Source organism: Pempheris klunzingeri, chromosome 14 (assembly GCF_042242105.1).
Source record: "Pempheris klunzingeri isolate RE-2024b chromosome 14, fPemKlu1.hap1, whole genome shotgun sequence".
In the NCBI taxonomy this organism is placed as follows: domain Eukaryota; kingdom Metazoa; phylum Chordata; class Actinopteri; order Acropomatiformes; family Pempheridae; genus Pempheris; species Pempheris klunzingeri.
Window position 1 is genome coordinate 20,759,283 of NC_092025.1, and position 21,050 is coordinate 20,780,332.

Consider the following 21,050-nt stretch of genomic DNA (forward strand, 5'->3'; position numbering starts at 1 on the left):
GGCCCGGGAGGGACGTGGGAGAAAGTCCAGTGGGACATTTATCGGACTGGGGTTTCAGACTTTTGACCTCTTTCAGACTTGCTGACCTCTGCGGTTGCCATGGTTACTAGTCTAGTAGCGGATGAATAACAGCCTCTTCTGCTACGAGTCCACTCTCCTCTAAATCTTACCAACTACACCTTTAATGTATGATGAAAATATTTCATTGTGCTCTCAACTTGACGGAGACTTTTTTATGAGAAGAGAAAGTCCAAAAGAGAGAGAAGGCCGACAAATAATGAAAATGAAAATAGAAACAAAAAGAACAGTTTCAGGTGGTCTGGAAAAGTACAGGTTGTGGAAAGTGTTGAACCAGGATTAATGTTCATCATCAAGGGGCTAAATCATACTGGTGTGTTGTAGTATTTATTTTGTAGGTTTTCATTGTTTGTTCATTCTTTTTATTTGGAGTCAGATGTCTTTACAAGAAGCTATGATGCACTGTAGGAAATGCAGGTATTTGATGGAAGAATGCAGTCATGCTTGTTTTGTTTTGCTGTTATTTGCTTTAAACTTGAGAAACATTTTGAACGATAACTTTATTGCTAGTTTATTGAACAGCATGGTGTCTCTCTGTCTCCATAGAGAAGGACTACAGCAGCCTCTGTGACCGACAGCCTATCGGACGGTTACTGTTCAGACAGTTCTGTGAGAGTCGACCTGAACTGAGACGCTGCGTCAAGTTCCTAGACGCTGTGGTAAGAAGAGCAAGTGTGTGTGTCTTTGTCTGTGTTTGTCCTGTTCCTGGAAGCGTGTGTGTTTGTGTTGGAGTTTTTTTTCCCAAATCCCCCTTTTCCATGACTACCCGTGTGGAAAGACAAAAGAAATGAAGTGTGTGTGTGTGTGTGTGTGTGGGAATGAAGGAAGGCAGTGGGGGTCTCAAGGACTTGTGTTTCTTTCTTCCTTGAAATGCTCCTTAATTCCTGTTATAGAAAGGAGGGAGGTGGGTGTGTGTGTGTGTGTGTGTGTGTGTGTGTGTGTGTGTGTGTGTGTATCACAGGGCTGGCACACAAAGACAGATAACCATTCAAGCTCACACTCTCACCTACGGCCAATTTAAAGTCACCAATTAACCTGCATGTCTTTGGACTGTAGGAGGAAGCTGGAGAAAACCCACACTGCAAACCAGGTAGCACTGGTTCGCACCATGCTCTGTGAATAATAAAGACTTTTATGAATCTTAAAGACAGATATCTGGAAAACCTGTACGAATATAACCAAAAGTATTTACAGGGCAGCACGTGGCGATTGTTCTTGTTACCGATTAATCTGCAGATTATTTTCTGGATTAATTGTTTGGTCTATAAAATGTGAGAAAACAATATCCTAGAGCCCACGGTGATCTCATTAAATGTTTTTAATTGTCCAACAAGTAGTCCAAAACTCAAAAATATTTAATGTACGTAAGCTTGAAAAACAACTTAAATGATTAGTGATTATCAGCCTAGGTGCTGATTAGTCTTCTGTCGATCAACAACCTGATTAATATGAATTGTTGCAGCTCTGATGGGTAAAGCCATCAGAGGTAAGAGGGAAAATATGTATTTTGTGATTTGGGTGAAGTGACCCTTTAAACAACTCTGTTTTTCAAGTTTCTTTTAGGTACTGTAAGGCCGTTGGTGCATGTTGGAGTTTGATTATCTTGAAAGACCTCCAACACTTGTTTTCCAACAATTTGGAGTGAGGAGGAGGAGGAAGTCGAGTTTAATATCTGTTTAATGAAAAACAGGAACTCTTGACTTTTGGGAGCAAAAGGATAGAAAAGTGCGTCATTGTGTCGCCCTCTTCTACCTCCCATGTTATATTCACGAGACACACACACACACACACACACACACTCCTGTGGGATTAAAATAACAGTGTGACTGAAACATTCCTCAAGTGAGCAGAGCGAGCAGTGAGCCATTCACTGTGACAGATGAGGTCAACAGCGTGTGTGTGTGTGTGTGTGTGTGTGTGTGGTCTCATTGATGGTTTTTTAGGTGCTTAGTTGATAAATGATAAACTGTGGTTTCCTCCTTCGCTCTTATAGACACAAACACACAAACACAAACAGGGTGAAATGTTGCGTTGAAGTCTCGTCTGCCTTCTTTTGGTCACAAGCAGCTCTCTCACACATCTTAACACTCATCATGTGGTCGGTTATCACTGAGCACTCTGGCTGAAAGACGCATCAGATAACTCATCGGTCCTTCGCTTCCTGTCCCTCCTCTACAACTGTTTTAGCAAAAGTGCTGTTTCATGTTCTGCTCTTAGAGTGCATTAAGGCACAGCCACTGCCGTATCACATCAAATAGGATAAGATGTGACCATTTACCACGAACAATATCGTAATTATTACTGATGTCTATTGATTTGATATTGTCAAAACCAATGACATTTTTCAACAGAAGCTTCTAACAAAGTACATGTTGAGGATACAAAGCACTTTCTGGGGGTTCATTTCCCCTGAGACTCTGTTAGACCAAAAAAAAGACTCCTCATTCTTCATTCAAGGCTTTTGCAGTAAAGACGCTGCTGATATTCAAAGTTTTCTCTCATCAGGAATTCAGGGAAAGTCCTATACGGCAGAAAATCAATTAATCTGAGACACAAGAAACTCCTGTGGGTTAAATGAGGCTTTCTGAAAACTAAAGACACACTTTTACAGCACTTGAATACAGGGTGCCCACAGGGGAGGTGATGTCTGGAAAACCATGCAATTAAGAAAACTGTGTTCCAGGGAAAGTGAGGGAATTTAACGTCATTGTTGTAAGTAAGTCATGGATGCAACACTCTCTATAGAAGCCGTAGACTGGTACTCTCTCAATTCAAAAATGATGCCACTGCTGTGAACACATAAATGTCTTAGTAGTGGATCGACAGACAAACTGAATGAGGTCCTGTAGGTCCCTCTTTTTTTATCAAGTCCATGTTTGTAAGTTGAGGTCTTCCTGTCTATGACACGTGAAATGATGTCAGGTATGTTCATAAATCAATCAGCGGATCAGTAATTGCTTGCTGTCAGATGTGACGAGTGGAGGTGTAGACGTTAACAAAGACCTCGTCCATCCCTCCATCTGCCTCAGGCTCCAGTCTGACTGACCATCTCAGCCAAACTGCTCTGCAGCTTTTAACCGTCCAACGGATACAACTCAAATATGAAGCAATTATGTTCCCTTTTACCCCCCAACCGCTTCCCGTCTCTTCTCTGAGAACCCTGCAAGAGCAAGAGATGGAGAGGGAAAATGAGATTTGAACCGTCTCCGCTGTCACTTAGCATTAGTTTACTGTGCTCTCGCCGTGAGCGGGGAGAGGAAGCACTTTGGAGTTTTCCAGTCAGGCTCAGTTTACTGAAAGTCATTCAGAGGGATGGTTGAAGTGAGGAGGAGTAGATGCAATCAGTTCATGCACTGCAGGGTGTGGAGCAAACTCCTCAATTAAGTCTTAAATTGGGTCGTCTGAAGTTGAGGCCCTGAGAGCTGGTTGCACAGCGGAGCGATCATTCAATATTATTGTTAATTGACTTTCAGAGCCATCGTTTATCATCATGATGATATGATTAGATCATGTTATCATTGGACAAAAGGCCTAATTGTCTAAGGCCTAATTTATGAATCCAAGCTAATTAAAACTGAACAAACAAGGCGCTGACGTTTTTGTGAAGAGATCTCACTGATGTAATACACAACCTGCTATAAACAGAGTTGGTTTCATTTTGATGTTGACTTTATTGTCAGAACTTGCTGCAAAGGACCAATATTGATGTGCTAAACCATACCGTGTAACCGTGTTTCCACCTCGGTGTAAAAGACCTGTGAAGATCAGCCAAATTAGTCTGCTGACGAATGATATGCTGCGAGTGCTACAGAGACTTTTTGGGTGGTAAAATTATTTCTCTGGAACTTAATCTCGACCCTGGTCCCTGTGGTGGACTAGTCCTGTGGAACACTCCTGCCGTGGAAATGAGTAAGACGTAGAAAAACTGGGTTCAGACAAAATATGAATAAATAAACTCATTTCATTTCCCTTAAATACTGTTTAATCCTGCTTCTTTCCACAATAACAGATTAAATTTCAGCTTGTTTTCTTTTCATTCCAGCCGTCTTTATTTTGATACTGGTCTTTGTCCAAAGTCTGTGTACACAGCAATCATGTAAAAAATGTAAACAGCAATTAATGAAAGTTAAGTTTTTTAAGGCACAGAAATCACACAGTGAATCAGTGAAACTGACTAATAACCAAAGTAAACAATGTTTTATGATCAAGTCTCTCACCTTATTTTTCCATCTGCATCAAACTCTGATTGTGACTCAACTCACAGTCTGGTTTTCATAAATACTTGCTGCAGTAATTGACGTGTGGATGGTTTTTGTGTGTAATTGTTTTATACATTTCGACACTAGTAAACTGCATCCAAAGAGTGATTCTGAGGCTTTGGGTACATGAGGGAGCATCTGTGGTAGCTGCAGGTCCCCTCTGGCTTCTCCCACTCATTGTGTCTTGATGTGATTCTCTGTAGGCGGAGTACGAGGTGACTCCAGATGAGAAGAGGAAGGAGTGCGGTCAGGAGCTCATCGACAAATACTTCAACCCAAAGGTAGACGCTGCTTCCGTGGACATTTATCACTTTCTCTGTTTCCCTGCAGAGAGACTTACTTAAGCCATTCATTGTTATTCAAAACCTCTGAAAACACATTTAGGGAAAGCCTCATTTTGAGTGGAGCCGTGGTATAAACAATAAATGCAGAAGAATACATGTCAAATATAACAAAAAGTGTGGGAATTAACAACGAGACAAAAACAAATGTGTAAGCAAAATAAAAACAATAAGTGCAATAAAAAAAAACCCACTGATAACTGAAATTGACTGATTACCAAATCACACCAGTCAGTTTTTACATTGACCTTCTGGGCAACCTCTGGCTTCCATATGAGCATCTAAACATTCTGCATACATACTAACATGCCAACTTACTTCTTACATGAAAGCAACAGTCTGATATCTGCAGCTGAACATCAGACAGTTTAATGCAAGAAACCCACCAAATTCTTATTATTCTCTTATTATTTATTCAATGATTTTTCATAATTCATGTTTTTATTTTTCTCTTATGTAAAATGAATAATAAAAATAAAAGAAAGAATGTAAAGAAAGCAAGATTTGGTTTTACAGTGAAATTTCAAAAATTCAAGCAAGAATAAAAAGCACAAAATAAATCGAAAGTAAAGAAATTAAAATAAAGAAATTAAGAAAACTTAAGTAAATCATCGCTTTTCCAAATCCAAAACTGAATAGCTCAGTTTAATTTCTGACAACAGAGCGGATCAGTACGTAACTGTCAAAAGACTTCTTCTTTAGATAGAGGAGATTGGAGCCAGCTTGTGAATTATAACAAAGTTTTAATCTTGCATGCAAGAGGAGCGTTCAACAGTGCAACAACATCACAGAGTAAAAGGCTCATCTGGTGAGCATATACAGTTTTATACAGTTTTATAATGGCCGTTGTGGGTATAGCTCATCATCTACTGGCGTGAGAACTTCTTCTTGTCCTTGTAGATATGAGGCTTCACACCGTTGCAGAGCGCACCCTCGATTGCCACTCTGTTTGGCAATTCGTGAGCATGTCCTTGGATGGCAATTCTCATAACAGTAACAAAACACTACAGTCCAGAGTTTTCATGAAAGTACAACGAAGGAGAGGAAACAGTCCTGGATCATCACAAACTGGCAACAACACAAACTTTAAAGACGAGCCTTTACAGCAAAATGAAGCAAATGCTCAGTAATTTACATCATTATTGTTAAATGTGGCATCTTTCTAGCTCGTGTCTGCTGGTATCTGTTTTTCCTGACTCTGTCTGTCTGTCTGTGCACTCCAGTCTGTGTTTTTCACCTGCGTCCGTCTGCATCTGTACATGTCGCACACGTCTGAACATGCAGAAGTCTGCACTGAGTAATCATCCAGCGCCGTCTTAAACCCAGTTCATCTGGCTTTTCTCCGCTGAGTCACTGTATTTACTTGGACTTAGTGTGTTTTTCTTTCATGCGATGCAGTCGGAGGACCACGTGCCTGAAGTGGAGGAAGCCATGATGGCTCAGTGTGCCGAGAGGCTGCAGCAGGAGGCCTGCAAAGAGCTCTTCAAGGCCTGTACCAAGTAAGATCACAGGGGTCCCATCATGCTTCTTTACTTTGGTCCATTATTTTGTTTGGCTTTATTCAGACTCATTGCTCTGTCAGAGTCATTGTTAGGGATGCAACTAACATTTATTTCCTAGAGTGTATTTTCCCAAGGGATGTCTCCAAATGTCTTTTTTTGTTCGATCAGCAGTCTGAAACCCAAAGTACTCAGTTTACAACAATGTAAAATGGAGAAAAGCAGCAAATCCTCACATTCGAGGAGCTGGAACCAGATTTCTTTTGGCATTTCTGCTTGAAAAGTAAATGAACCGATTATTCGACATCCAAAACAGTAGGGCATTCATTTTCTGTTGATCAATTAATCGGTTAAATGGACTAATCGTTTCAGAATACAGATATGAAAGCGACATTTCAAACTGTGAACACAGACACAAATTTAGTTGATGAACGCTTCATTAACACAATCATGTGTATTAGACTACCCTGACGAATGGTATATTTGGAAATTTGGGAGTTTAACCATAGCCAATTGGATTGTAGAAACATATCAGATTTGATCCATTCCCTATTGAAAAAGGGTATGAGTGATCAATGCTAGCTTTTATTTCGCCCTCTCTTTCTCTGTACACTTATAAAGCAGTCCTGTGTTGCAGCTACAATCATGCATTGAAAAGAACATCCAATTGAAGTGTTGCCGGCCCTGCAGAAAGCTGATCGTCGGCCTGAATGTCGGCTCTGTCTCTGTGGCTTTGGCAAAGTCTCAGGCCTTTCAAGAAACAAGGCTCAAGTCCAAGTGAAGTCACAAGTCCATGAGACAATGTCGAAAGTCTGAAATTGTAAAATTTGTGACCGAGAGGAGGACTGTAACAGCGTCTGATAAGAACACATTCACAGAGCGGGACTGAAAGCCCTGAAAAAGACAGTTTGGCCGCACAAGGCAACTTGTTATGTTTGAACTTTGGATACTCTGCATTGATAAAGGCCATCTGCTCTAGCTTTACTAATATGACCCCATTATATGACTAAAAAATACATTCAAATGGAGATACCCACCCAAACCCGACTGGATGCAGTGGTCAGCATTACTTGATTTAAAATGTAAAAAAAAAGTCATTATAATGAGAAACGTACTCAAAATAATGACTCAGCATCTAGAAATGACTTAGTATCTCAGAAATAATGACTTTGTACCTTAAATAACGAGAAACGTTGCAAATTCTAGAAACTTTCACATTGTTTTTAGACACAAAGTCATTTTGTTATAATGACTTAATAGGATCCTTTTTTTCCCCCATCACATTGGTATAAATGGGCTTCCACAACACTGGGATCAGAATCAATCAATAAAGCATAATAACAGTAGAATGAAGTGACTGCACATAGAATTTATTAACTTAAAAAAGGGCATTAAATGTTCAGTGTGGTTTAGTGTTACTCTTTTACGTCCATGCATTTATGTACAAAGCAAACAAACCCCCAACTGAACAGCTTCAGGCCTGTAACATGACGTCTTACTTTTGTGACGCTGGATTTGTTCTCCAGTATTTCCCAAATGGGGAAGTTCAGCACATAACGGTTGAGAGCACTCTGCAAGTTGTGACCACGTCAATTCAGTTCATTTTAGTTGGAAAATATAGCTGTGAAGCTGCTTAAAAAAGGCATTCAAATATCTCACGGTGTAGTCGGGATGAAGAAGAATATGGAATGACAAAATAAAGACAAACCGGTTTGTTCTAATGAGGAAGAGTTCACTGTTCATTCCACAATCAACATTCACACATTGAGTAACATCCTCTAACGGCTCTGTTCATGCCTGTTGCGTAGGCGTGAAGAAGCGCAGAGGTTCGTTTTTCAAGCCACATCAAGTACAAGATCTGAGTAATTTACTACACTTCTGTATGCAGCATTAACACGAGTCTGATCCTCTGAATCTGGTTTATAGATTTGTAGATGTGGAGATGTAGCTATTTAAGGGTTTATTCAAGGGGTTGTTCACATTGTTTCACATTTCTAATAAGAGCAATTCTGTTAATTCTTTTATTTCAGTTAATTATTGTGGTATTTCCTCAAGCTTTTATTTGTCGGTCAGTCAGTGACCTTGATGATGTGATTGAACCAAAAACATGAATAAATCAGTGTCAGTGAGTTAAGATCCTTTCTAAATGAATCCAAATGATTGCTTTGAAATTAGGCTGGTTACATTTATTTTCATTCATTATCATTGCATATATTTTGTATTTTCCTCCATGGTTTAAACACCAGACTGAACTGAGTTCTCTTGTCTCAGATGTGTGCACACACTGAACTGTGTTTATCAAGTAGAAATCTTCATAATAACTCAGTTGAACTTGCCTAATTCAGACACACTCGTTTTTTTTCCAGATTGATCCATGACTACCTGAGCGTGGCGCCCTTCGCAGATTACCTCGACAGCATGTACTACAACAGGTTCCTCCAGTGGAAATGGCTGGAGAGGTAATTTTCTATATAACTTAACCTCTCTGGTTGTGGTTCTTTGTCCAGCTCTCTTTTTTTGTCTTGTGCTGCCGTTGCTCTCTTTTCTGTGCATCAGCATTATCACAGCAGCACTTATGCTCATTCAGAGGCTTCGTTCGCCTGTAATTACTCCACTGTACCAGTAACAACATGCTCGGCGAGTTGCCTCATTCCTTCCTCTCCCATGTGTCCTCATGTCCTCAGGATTATGGGGGCGAGATCAACGCAATCCATCAACTTCACAGTGATATCACTATCAGATATTTCATGATAAGAGTTTAAAATTGCTCAACTGCAAAGTTTCACAGTTCAGTTGAAATTCTGTAGAGACTTTCAGAATGAGCTGGTGCTGTCGTAGCCTGAAAAGGTCAGACACAAGTGAATCTGAACATTACAGATAGTTCCTAAGATGGTTCTGTTTATTGTAATTATGGGTAAAGTGGCGTGGGAGGTGCAGCAGGTAACTCTTGTGTCTAATCAGGTCTTTTTTTACTAGAAATCAAACACTATGCCATAGGTATCTTCAACCCTTCTCTGTGAAGCATAATACAGTTAAAAGGTGTGAAATTTGCCCTGAAAAAAGACGTGATGTCCCATTTCTGATGCAGGCTAAAAATAAATGAGGGGTTCTTTTACAAAAACAGATGACCCCCTTTGTATTTATTATCCTAAATCGTGTTTTTTGTGTCAAACTGGTGTTAATTTATTCCATTTATTCAACAATGGCTTTTATCTATTTTTGCAAATGAACTCTTCAAATATTGATCAGAGCGATCACAGACTGTGAACAGCATCTGTTAGAACTGGATGAAACTGCTGTAGCTGTAAGAGTTCATCCAGTTATATAACACAGACACAAGAATACACACAGGTTGAAAAAACCCCCAAGCTCCCACAGATTTAGTTTTCCTAGGAAAATGGAGCAGATATGATGAGAATTCCCAGGAAAAACTGTCATCTAAATTGCTGGTATTCAACCATAGTCCACATTGTTGTCTGATGGAATACTGTTAATTTGTATCTGGAGAAATGAATCAGTCACCATAATAATAGTTGTTATGAGTTTGATCAGGTCTGTTTACCCATCAGGGACGTCTGATGGTTCCCAGGCTTCACTTTAAAAACCGTAGTGATGCTGTAAATATACTGTCTGTCCTGCTGTGGACCCCAGTGTTTAGGTTCGATGGTTAAACTTGCATTCCTGAAAAGATCAGCATGGGAGGCTGATGGTGCCGCCGCAGGCATCCCCGCTTAGCGACATAAATACAGAAGATCGGCCCTGAATGCACAAGGTGATGACAGAGAAAACGGACTGATGGAAGCAGAGGAAGAAGAAGAAGGATTAGACGTAAGAAACCCCAAAAGATGAGAGAAAAACAAGAAAACAAAAGACAAAACAAAAAGGAAGTGAGAAGGTGGAGACAGTTTTTTTAGTGTTGGCTTCTTTTCTTGTTATTTCCAGCAGAATTAGGCCTGTTTCTTCCAGCCCCACAAGCTGCTCACCAGATAAAAAACCCTGTGTGTCTTGCACATCATTCTTCCAGGAACTGCGCAAACTTAATGACCTTGAATTTTTCTGTGCGTCCAGTGGGGTTTGGAGAAGTTTTCACAAACAACAGGGTCACCGAATTCCCTCCACGGCAGGAGAATTTTAATCCTTCAACTGGAGTACAAACATGAAAACCACCACCATAATTGGAGTTAAAATGTTTTCTTGAGGCACAAGACGCGTCAGAAAGCAGAGGAAATGGCTGCAGAGTAAAGCTGTGAGCTGATTATGTTATCACAATCAAAATAAATGAACCAACAAACAATAAGTCAGTGGTGATGGGCGATGCTTACAGCTGATTCAAGATGTCTCCAGTTGCTAAGGGATCCCAAAACATCTATTGTCTCCTAGCAACAGCTGGACCCACATCTAACAAGCACCTGTATGGTGTTGTTAGCTTGAAAGGAGTTAGACAGGTGGACAGAGAGGATGGCAAACAGGACAGAAGATAGTTGTATGCCTCTTTTTTAGCTTCATCATCGAACCTGCCACCTGTCGTCCATTAAACCTCATTAAAGAAATAGTTGGACATTTTTGGAAATGTGCTCATTTGCTTTGTTGCTGAGAGTTAAATAGGAAGATTATACCTGCTCCTCTATGCTGATAATTCATATATTTTACGTGGGTCACACCTTTACATATTTTGAGTTTGAAATACATGTAGGTACAAAAAGGTTTGAAACTGGTCCAGCAGGCAGCCGCAAAACAGGCTGTAATGGTTAATGGTAGTTGTTGATTACACATCAACAACTCAAATAATCAAAGTACGTCCACTAAAAGTGCTTGATTATGCCACTGAGTGTCTGACAACATTGTGGAAGGGATAATAAAGGATAAAACAGCTGTTTCCAGTTAAACAAAATGGATTTCACTGGATTAACTGTTTAAAACATATTGTAGCCTACACTTATTTTTAGATTTTCTTCTTATGGTAAGAGTTTTGTAGAAAAACATTTTTTGATACGTGGAGTGATTAATACATTTTTCTTTTCTTTGTCTCATCAGAAATAATGTTGTTATTTGGACAATACTGAATACGGACCTGTTTCTCCAAACCTAAATAAATACAGCGAAAGAATTCAATCAATCAAAGACAAATTATCCAGTTAGAGAGTAACAACAGAAACACGAGTTCTTTTGCTGTGTTCACTTCGAGTTTTCTCCTAAATAACCTCATGCAGCAACAAATAGACAAAGTTTGATCACGGTGACATTGTGCGGGCTCATTTATAAACCAACCAAGTTTTCTTTTGGATCTTACTGTTGTCTCAAGAGCTGATTATTTCAGACAAATAAACATCAATGCAGTGAGAGAGGAAGGAACTAGCATTTTAAGATCTTAGATTAGGGGCTGAGGCTCGAGGAAGGCTATTTGTCAGGAGCTGAATTTAAAAAGTATGAGAAAATGGTCGAAATCTAATATTGATGTTAAACTGAGCTAGTAGAAATAGGCTGGAGAAAGAACAGATCTTACTTTGAAAAAATTACTTGAAAATCTTAAGCCCACAACCAAAATCGCTGATGTAAATAATAACATTGCTATTTCATGAGCGTTGATTATCTTAAAAACCATAATAACACAGTGTAACATTAACATTAATAGAAGCATGGGCGTAGCGTTGCATAACTATAGACCTTTAACAAACTTACAGAACGGCTAAGCTACCTTGACGCCAAGTTGGTGTTGTAGTGTTGCTCAAGCGCTCGCTGACGTGGTTATGTCGTCATGGTTATGTCGTCATGGGCTTCTGTACCGTATTCATTTTACATACATACATCACATTTCATCTCTACTGCATTTCACAGAAGCAGATGTTAACCAGCATAGTGTCAGCTAGCTAAATAACACTTCAAACCTACTGAGAGATGAAATATCCGGGAGGTAACCACTGCAGCTGAGGGTAACTGGTGATTCTAAATTGCCCATAGATATGAGTGTGAATGCTGGTCTGTCTCTTTGTGTTGGCCCTGTGATTGACTGGTGGCCAGTACAGGGTGGGCCCCGCCGCCCGCCCAGTGTCACCTGGGATTGGCTGCAGCCCCCCTGTGACCCTTAAGGACCCTGAGCGGTACAGACAATGGATGGATATATTTTTCCTTTTTGCTGCAAAGTTGCATCGCTAGCCTCTTGTGGACATTTTTTAAACTTTATTAACAACACAGTAGAACTCTGTAGTTTCACGTCTTTTCCTGTATCACTTTTCATGTGCGTGTTTGTGTGTTTGGGGACCAGACAGACGTCTCAGGGATTCTATCTTGTAATGTGCGATGTGCAATGTGTGATGTGCAAACCACAACTGCAGCATTATAGACATATAATAGTGGTGTGATGTGATCAGTGTGCAGCTGCCATTAGTGTGGGGCAGTAGAGCTGAATTAACAACTTGTATTTAATTGAGCTTTTCGAGTGGTTGCAGTAATATTAACGTGTTTCTCTTTGTGTCCAACAGGCAACCTGTGACGAAGAACACATTCCGACAGTACAGAGTTTTAGGGAAAGGAGGCTTCGGAGAGGTAAGTACAACAAGTTATCTTTTTTATTGCATTCACTCAAAACACAACAGGACAACTCGCAGACACAGGGATGCAATAATAAATACTGTAGAACAAAAAAAAAAGCTTTAACAGGAGGCTATAAATCCTCAACAGATAAATTATCTTCTGGTGTGTTTTCAGGTTGGATAACAAGAATAAAAGATTCTAAATAAAATGTTTTGGCAGTGTCAGTAATATGTAGTTAAACCCCCAAACAACCCCTCCTAAAGAAGTCACAGAATGAATGCATATATCCTAACATTAGTGTCCACCTTTTTACTCACAGTACACAGTTTCTCTTTTTCAGATAGCTTTTTGCATAGATTATCTTTTCAATCAAAAAAGAAATGGAAGTCCTGAGTGGATAAATGAAATTTTTTACCAAGCTGTTTAAATGTTTTTTTACACTACAATTTGTTGTCAGGATTCAAAGTAAAAGCAGAACAACTAAACATTTCATCTCCAAGTTAATGATGCAGGCTCCTGCCAGACTAGTCGGTAACGAGCGGCATCATCCCTCCATTTTCTCCCAATTAGAAACAAAACAGACTCTGTACAGCACAGACTCTCCGACTCTTTAAAGGTCAGGATTCAAGTTCCAAAAGGCCATAATGAGATTTACAGCTCCCACACTGGACAGAGACATAAGAGACAGAAAAAGTAGAGACACTTTTCTTTTTGTTTTTATTAATAGATGATTAAGTTGACTGTGAGGAGATAAAACCAAACGTTTCATGAAATGTTTACAGTTTTGGAGGTACACAGCATGTCTGTCTCTATTTTAGATGGTTATTTTACGATTGTTGGCTTTGAGGGGAAAAATTCTCTGCCTACAATATCTGATTATTGTAATGAAAGCAAATAGTGGACAGCGTGTTTTGGTTTTTGTTCATTAAACTTGTATTTGAAGTCGGACTGCAACTAAACATTCCTCTCTTTATGTGTTAGTGGGTAACTTTGGTTTAACAAACGTAACATTCGCGTGACACACAATTACACAAACAAACTAAATGATCGAAGCAGTGGTAGACCACCAGCTCCAGGGTTCTGAGGTAAAATGACAGTTTTTGTCAATGGAGTCTGGTGGCTATGAAGAGAGCGATACAGCGATTGTTTGTGATGAGGTCTCTCTCTGTAAGGATCCTTCCCATAATGTTTGCAGACACTTAGAATAACAATCTGAGCTTGTCAGTGGCAAAAACAAGAAGTTTAAGTGGACGTTCTGTGACGGGAACATCTCTACTACTAGTATCTACTGGACCAGTACCAAAGATTTGTTAACCAACCAGTTTAGACGCCAAGATAGGTAAAATTATGGACCAGGTTTGAAAATACCTACAAAAAAAAAATACTTGAATAAATTTCATTCAGTTATTTGTATAACTGGAACTATTTTCTCCTCATGTGAGCTCTTTTCTTTCCTCTGCTGCCTTCCTTTCTTTTTACCCTGAACTGTCTCTCCTCCTCCTCCTCCTCCTTTACCCTGCAGGTGTGTGCGTGTCAGGTGAGGGCGACTGGGAAAATGTACGCTTGTAAGAAGCTGGAGAAGAAGAGGATAAAGAAGAGGAAAGGAGAGTCCATGGCGCTCAATGAGAAACAGATCCTGGAGAAAGTCAACAGCAGATTTGTAGTAAGCACCTCGTCTTATCTCAAACATTCACGTGTTTCTATGCAGATTTTGAATTTGCATGTTGAAAAACCTAATAAATCATAAACCCACGGAAACAGACTGAAATGGCAGCCAACTTCAGAAAGCACAAAGAATATAAACAAACAACAAACATCTTATTAAGACACTGAATTAAAACCAAAAACTAGAACCATACAACAGTAGTCCCTGGTGATATTCTTTACACAGTGAGTCCAAGTCTAGTACAAACTGTATATTGTCATGTATTGATGTATGTATTGATAAGGCCAGTGCGTTATTTGAATTGCATAGATGGATATAAACTGGGATTACAGAAGTAATGTCAGGTTTGAAAAGAGAAATAGGAACGTGTGTATGAGTATGAAATAAACATGAACACGTGTGTTATTCCAAGTTATTACAGAAAGGATCCCTACTGAGGTGATCTACTGGAGCAGTTCCAAAACTACTTGTACCTACCAAAATATATATATAAAAAAGTCCTGTAGAGAAATACTGAAGTTATACTAGATTTTGCATGATTGTAGTGAAGATGCGCAAAAAAATCAGTTATGGTTCTAATGTGAAAGAGAGAGTGAACATTATTTGATGCAGAGATAAATAGATATGTAGTTTACTGAATGTAAAGTAAAACGTTAAGGCCTAGTGCTTCAGTTAGATGAGCCCTTGTCCGCACACGAAGGAGACCCATTATGCAGGCAGCTGGCAGGAATGCAAAGTTATGCCAGCAATTCCTGGAAAAAGACAAAGACCTTTCAGATAAATAATGACCTTCTTCAGCTTCTCTTTGATTTCAAGGTTTTCACTTTGCAGTAAAATCTGCTGCAGGCCATCACAAACAACCAGAATAGCTCCAAAAATAAAAGTGGCATCAAAGCACAAGAACATTATACACAACTGTTTCAGTGGGTTTGGTTTCAGGTTGTTTTGTAAATGAAAAGTGTAGTTTCCTTGTTTAGAGGCCTGATAGTTCACATCACATCAAATCAATCAAACCATAAAGGAGTTTATAAGGTAGGTTAAAGGATAAGGCCTTTATTAACTTCATTCTTTGTTCTGTTATTATGAACAAATCCCATGAAAAGACTGAAGCCAACAGTGTGTTAGTCCGACCCTCAATAGTTTCTGACTTATTTCTTTTTTTACCCTACTCACACAAGAGTAAATAGTGCATTTGTTGGGGACTATTTTATTTTCAGTGATGGAGGAACAGTACTTTAGGCAGCAGGATGGTACCATGTACCATGAAATATGTGTAATCTTGTTTTCTTTTCAACAATACCCATCTGGTGGCATTGTTTTTAGGGTTGCATCTTTATTTATACGTTTATTTTAGCCTGCTGATTTAAAAATGTCTTTCACAATATCCTGCTGATATGAAGCATTTACACAAGAAGCACATAAAACACATTAGCATGCAGCTTCCTCATTAACCATTCCTCTGTCTTTAGGTGAGTTTAGCCTACGCCTACGAGACGAAGGACGCTCTGTGCCTCGTGTTGACCCTCATGAACGGAGGAGACCTGAAGTTTCACATCTATCACATGGGCGAGGCAGGTTTCGACGAGAAGAGAGCCGTCTTCTACTCTGCAGAGATCTGCTGCGGGCTGGAGGACCTGCACCGAGAACGCATCGTCTACAGGTCGCGGTCTTTGCAACTCATAGACATTCGTCTCCTGGTCATTCCTCTCTCCTCGTCTCATTGGCTCTTTTCTTTGCACTCACTTTCCCTCTCTTCCTCGGTCACACAGGGACTTAAAGCCAGAGAACATCCTGTTGGACGACCACGGTGAGTCTTTCAGAAGTGTTTCAGCATTAAAGGAAATGTCTCAACTTCTCCATGAAGCAGTTTCTCTATAACAGGAAATCAGAGGTCAATGGGCCTATAGGCTGGTGTTCTGAAAACAAGAAGTTGTTGTTTGGCCACTGATTTGAACCATCTATCAACTCAATCAGCAGCTACAACAGGAGGCACTTACAGGAGAACTCTGATACTCTTTAACCTCTGCCATATTTTTGCATGTTTTGGTGCCTAAATGACATGTAGCTACAAAGAGTCGTTGACTTGGTTCAGTAGATCGCTTCAGACAGCAGCCGCAAAACAGGTTGCAACATAACCCTACCCAACCCAAGTACGTCCACTAAAAGTGCTCAGATGGTTATTCAAGTGTCTGACTACATCATGGAAATGATCCCTACAGAGACAGACCTGTAAGATCCTTTTTTTGAAACTACAAACAGCCGTTATGTCGCTCTCTTCAAAAACCACCAGACTTCACTGACAAAAACAGTAATTTTACCTTGCAGAACACAGGAGTTGCTGGTCTGCTGCTGCCTTGAATTGTTTGTGTGTGTTATTGTGTGACTCTGGTGTTTTAAAGGTTCATTTGGACTAAAACTAACATGTTAAAATACCAAGTCCCCTGTCCTGCGTGGGACTAACTCATTGAAAAAATACTGTTTTGTCAATAAAACAGACAGAAAGGATCTTATAGGTCTATGTCCTTTCATAATGTTGTCACGCTTCTAACAATCAAAGTCCAAACTTTGATCAGACACAGTTGCCCCAAAGGGATTACATTACAGCCTTTGCAGCTCATATGTCGTCTACTGGACCACTTCTAAAACTTTTTGTACTCATTTGACACCAAAATATGTACAAATAGGGCTCAGGTTTAACAATACTGTAAACAAATACCATCTAAAACTTGTCTAGCAAAACTGATCACTAAACACAAAGTGTACAAGTTAAAGCAGGAGACAAATTATAATTAGAGGAAGAAATGAATACTTTAAAGTGTGGACCTTTAGTTTAGATTGTTTTGTCACACTGAACTGTTGAAAATAATTTCAGTTAAATTTTTGATTCTAATTTATTCCTTATTTATGGACACATTTAATGATTTTGATCAGATTTTATTGTGTTATTTTGTAAGAAAGTGCAGATGTTTATTGTATTACTATTCTTCACGTGTGATTATACAGAGTGTTTCCTGTGAAGCTGTTTCTGTATTTAAGATAAAACTCTGAGGCTGTTGTGGCTGTAAAGGAGTCAGTTGTGTGTAGTAGTTTGTGAGATAACTTTCCGCTGTGAATCACCAGAGGGCACTCTGACTCCGGCAGAGAAATCAAAAGCTTTCAGAGAGAACTCACCTGTGTTTTAAATCTCTGCTGAGGACTTTAATCCCACATGATCGTTCGACATATTAAAAAACTAAATCACTCAAGTACAAGAAAGATGCAAAAAGGCAATGACTGTTTTGATGTCGTGTGATGGCGTGAAATGAGAATGAATGTTCCCTCAAAGCCAAAAATATCCAGTTGTTCAGTAAAAACTGGGAAATAACAGAACAACAGAGTCAAGATCATTGTAACATTTTTAACAAACCCAGGCACTGTTGGATACAGTCTAACATTTTACTGGAAGGTAAAGCTGCATAGAAGCTATCTCCTCTGTTTATAATTAGGTTATTAATTAGGTTGTTAATACTTTATAAATCATTAATAATCTTTTAAAACACATTAGATACAAAAGTATCTGTTGCTTGCCAAATAGTGAGCCCACCGTTATCTGTACCGTTTGTCCTCTTGTATTTATTTATAGATTTATATATTATAAGCATTTCCAACAATTTATCTCTTTGTGGCATCTTCTGGTGTTTGTTTCTTGCTTGTTTCTACTCTGAACTTCTGAACTGTTTCTTTTTTGAACAGTTTTCATATTGTTTAAGAATGTTGGTGTTTACTTTGCACGTACCAAGTCACCTACTCGAGGTGCTAAGATTCACTTAGCACCCAGAGTGGGTTCAGAAGCACAAAAGACATAAACAATGCACAATATTTTCTCATGTTATAATTAAGTGTTCAGCTCTAACTTTATGGAGAACATTTGTTATGTTTCTTTCTTTTTCTTTTGTTTTATGTGTGTTTTTGTTTTTAGGAAAATCTGATTTAAAACAAAAGATTATTGCAGCCTGAATCTGCTAAAATAAAAGTGGTGGTGAAAAGAACCAGAGCTGATCAGTTGGATCTTGATGATGAAGATGCCTCTTCTTCCATCTTATAGACATTTGCATCAATGCCTGTGTGTGTGTGTGTTTGGTGTGTGTGTCTTTAGGCCACATCAGGATATCAGACCTGGGTTTAGCGGTTAATGTACCAGAGGGACAGACCATCAAGGGACGGGTGGGAACGGTAGGATACATGGGTAAGTGACCTCTGACCTTTATCGACCTCTTCTAGTGACAAAGTAACAGTAGAAAGTGAAAAACAGGAGTAAACCACATCTCCAGTGTAGACACGGTGTGAAACGTCTCACTTCAGCACTGTGGTTTAAAGCTTTTAGAGTCTGTGCTATTGAATCAGATGCTCCCTTCTTTCTCTCTTCCAGCTCCAGAGGTGGTAAAAAACGAGCGCTACACCTTCAGCCCCGACTGGTGGGCGCTGGGCTGCCTGCTGTACGAGATGATCGAGGGCCAGTCTCCCTTCCAGCAGAGGAAGAAGAAGATCAAAAGGGAGGAAGTGGAGCGGCTGGTGAGGGAGGTGGAGGAGGAATATTCCAGCAAGTTCTCCGAGGACGCCAAGTCCTTCTGTAAAATGGTGGGTGGATGTTTGAGCGGCCAAATCCACTCGTCTCTCATTTGCTTCAATCTACTGGAGATCCATAGTTTTACCATGTTCTAATGCTACACATCTGTGTCTGAAGAGACTTCCTGACACGTCTCTCTGTCTTGTTAGTCCATGTGTCCTTCTGTATGACCGTCCCTGTCTATGACATTTCACACCAGTGAATGGAATCACAAGAATCAGTGGTTTCATGGCGAAACAAACACTCGACTCTGAAGAAGTCTGAGAAAATGAGCCTACTTCTTACTTGATTTATTGTCTCAGTAAACACGTCCCTAATGAGTTTATGGTCTCAGTCGCCTCTTCAGCATGGCGTGATGTTCATTTGTAAATCATGGTCCCATTTAGAGGAAAGTCGACTATAAACCAGAGTATGCTTTATAGCATACTATCTTGTGACTAACCAATCAGAGGCGGTCTTTGTGGAACGAGCGTCCCATCTGGCAAAAAACTAAAACGGCGATGAACATGAGAGCAAGATGGTGACGAAAATACAGCCGAACTCAAAAAGGCCACAAACCAACGGGTGACGTCACGGTGGCTTCGTCCACTTGTATACAGTCTGTGTGTGTGGGCAGACAGTTATTCGTTGTTCAGTCACTTCAGTGTTTTCTTCTTCTTCTCCATGTTCCTCTTTGCGTGCTTCTTCAGTGAATGAATCAGCATAACGGTGGAGTAATCAGAAAAGAACAGTCTGAACACCTGCTTTTTCTTCACACCTCATTTGTTTCTGCTTCTTTTCTGTCACTTCTTGTGTTTTTACCATTTTTTTTTTCTAAATCCCCCAGCTTCTGGCCAAAGATCCCACAGAGAGGCTGGCCTGTCAGGGCGGCGGGGCCTCGGAGGTCAAAGCCCACCCCATGTTCCGCTCCATCAACTTCAAACGCCTCGAGGCCGGCATGCTGCAGGCACCCTTCATCCCTGATGTAAGTCACACACAGTAGCATTAATGCTAGCAGTGGCGTCACTAATCACCATCAGTGATGGCGAAGGTAACCAGTAGCTTTTATGATAAGTGCAGACGTGACAAATAACTTTAATATCACAAGTATGAATAGTAGCATTAATGTTAGCATCTTTTAACTTCCAACAAGAAAGCAAACAAGTATATTTGTTAAGGCACAAATAATTGAAGCACCTCATGTGACATTAAAAAGCCAACACCACAGAATATATTTCTGGGAAATGTCATTATTTACATGTCAGGCAGTCACAGATTTCTATGGTTTACAGATACACCATTCATTTTCTATACATGTCTATTCCAGTGACCTGTAATGCTGCATGAGGCAGACGCTCAGCTGTTGGGTGGAGGTAGAAAACAGGTCATTTTTGCTTTGATGGGGCTCTGATGTAATTTCCCTGCTACGTATCACCAGCATACAGAAGGTAGCGCTACATATACAGCCGGGGATAAGCAATGACGTTGGCTACAATGAGAATCACAGTTCCTGTGTGGAAATTTTAGGCCCAGCTTAGAAAATTCACACTTTTGTTTTGTATTATAACTAATAATTATTTATTTCTTAAACAGATTTGGTTGCTGGGCTCTCATTAGACGTTCCACAATCAAAACGAGGTCGGAGTATTCACACCTCACACAGCTTTTTGTGTGAATTAGGCCATTTAAAAGAACAGGCGTACTTCAAAGCACGTGCGTCAGACGCTTTCAGTGCATTTGGGTCTTTAAAATGTCAGAGCAATTCCTTTAAATAGAGAGCTGGACATTCAATCTTCTCTACAGCACAGGAAGCGGAGTTAATTAATCTGATGAATAAGAATGTCACTGAGGCTCATTATGTGGAACATGTATAATTAACCAGCACGCCCAGTCTCTCTAACAGGACGGGATCTCTATCCAAACAAGTTAAGTTGAAGAGTTTTTGCTCACAGTCATTTGCTATTTTAGTTTGAAAAAAGAGATTTTACAAGAAACCACAACTGAGGAGGTGATGAGTTTGGTATGAAACTTGAGTCTCTCCTCGCTGAGTGTTACTGCTGGTGCACAGTATATTACCTGATTTTAAGAATA

At 39.8% G+C, this 21,050-nt stretch overlaps 1 protein-coding gene across 1 annotated transcript in view; it reads left to right on the top strand.

Moving 5' to 3' along the window:
- The window catches only part of grk6 (G protein-coupled receptor kinase 6), a 48,672-nt gene that overhangs the window by 21,590 nt on the left and 6,032 nt on the right, over window positions 1-21,050 (top strand). Inside the window, exons 3-13 of the mRNA XM_070843228.1 lie at window positions 625-737; window positions 4,541-4,618; window positions 6,077-6,177; window positions 8,544-8,636; window positions 12,657-12,720; window positions 14,231-14,371; window positions 15,844-16,034; window positions 16,144-16,181; window positions 18,510-18,599; window positions 18,783-18,991; window positions 19,807-19,944. Coding sequence (XP_070699329.1) covers window positions 625-737; window positions 4,541-4,618; window positions 6,077-6,177; window positions 8,544-8,636; window positions 12,657-12,720; window positions 14,231-14,371; window positions 15,844-16,034; window positions 16,144-16,181; window positions 18,510-18,599; window positions 18,783-18,991; window positions 19,807-19,944 — 1,256 coding nt within the window. The remainder of the gene's footprint in view (window positions 1-624; window positions 738-4,540; window positions 4,619-6,076; window positions 6,178-8,543; window positions 8,637-12,656; window positions 12,721-14,230; window positions 14,372-15,843; window positions 16,035-16,143; window positions 16,182-18,509; window positions 18,600-18,782; window positions 18,992-19,806; window positions 19,945-21,050) is intronic.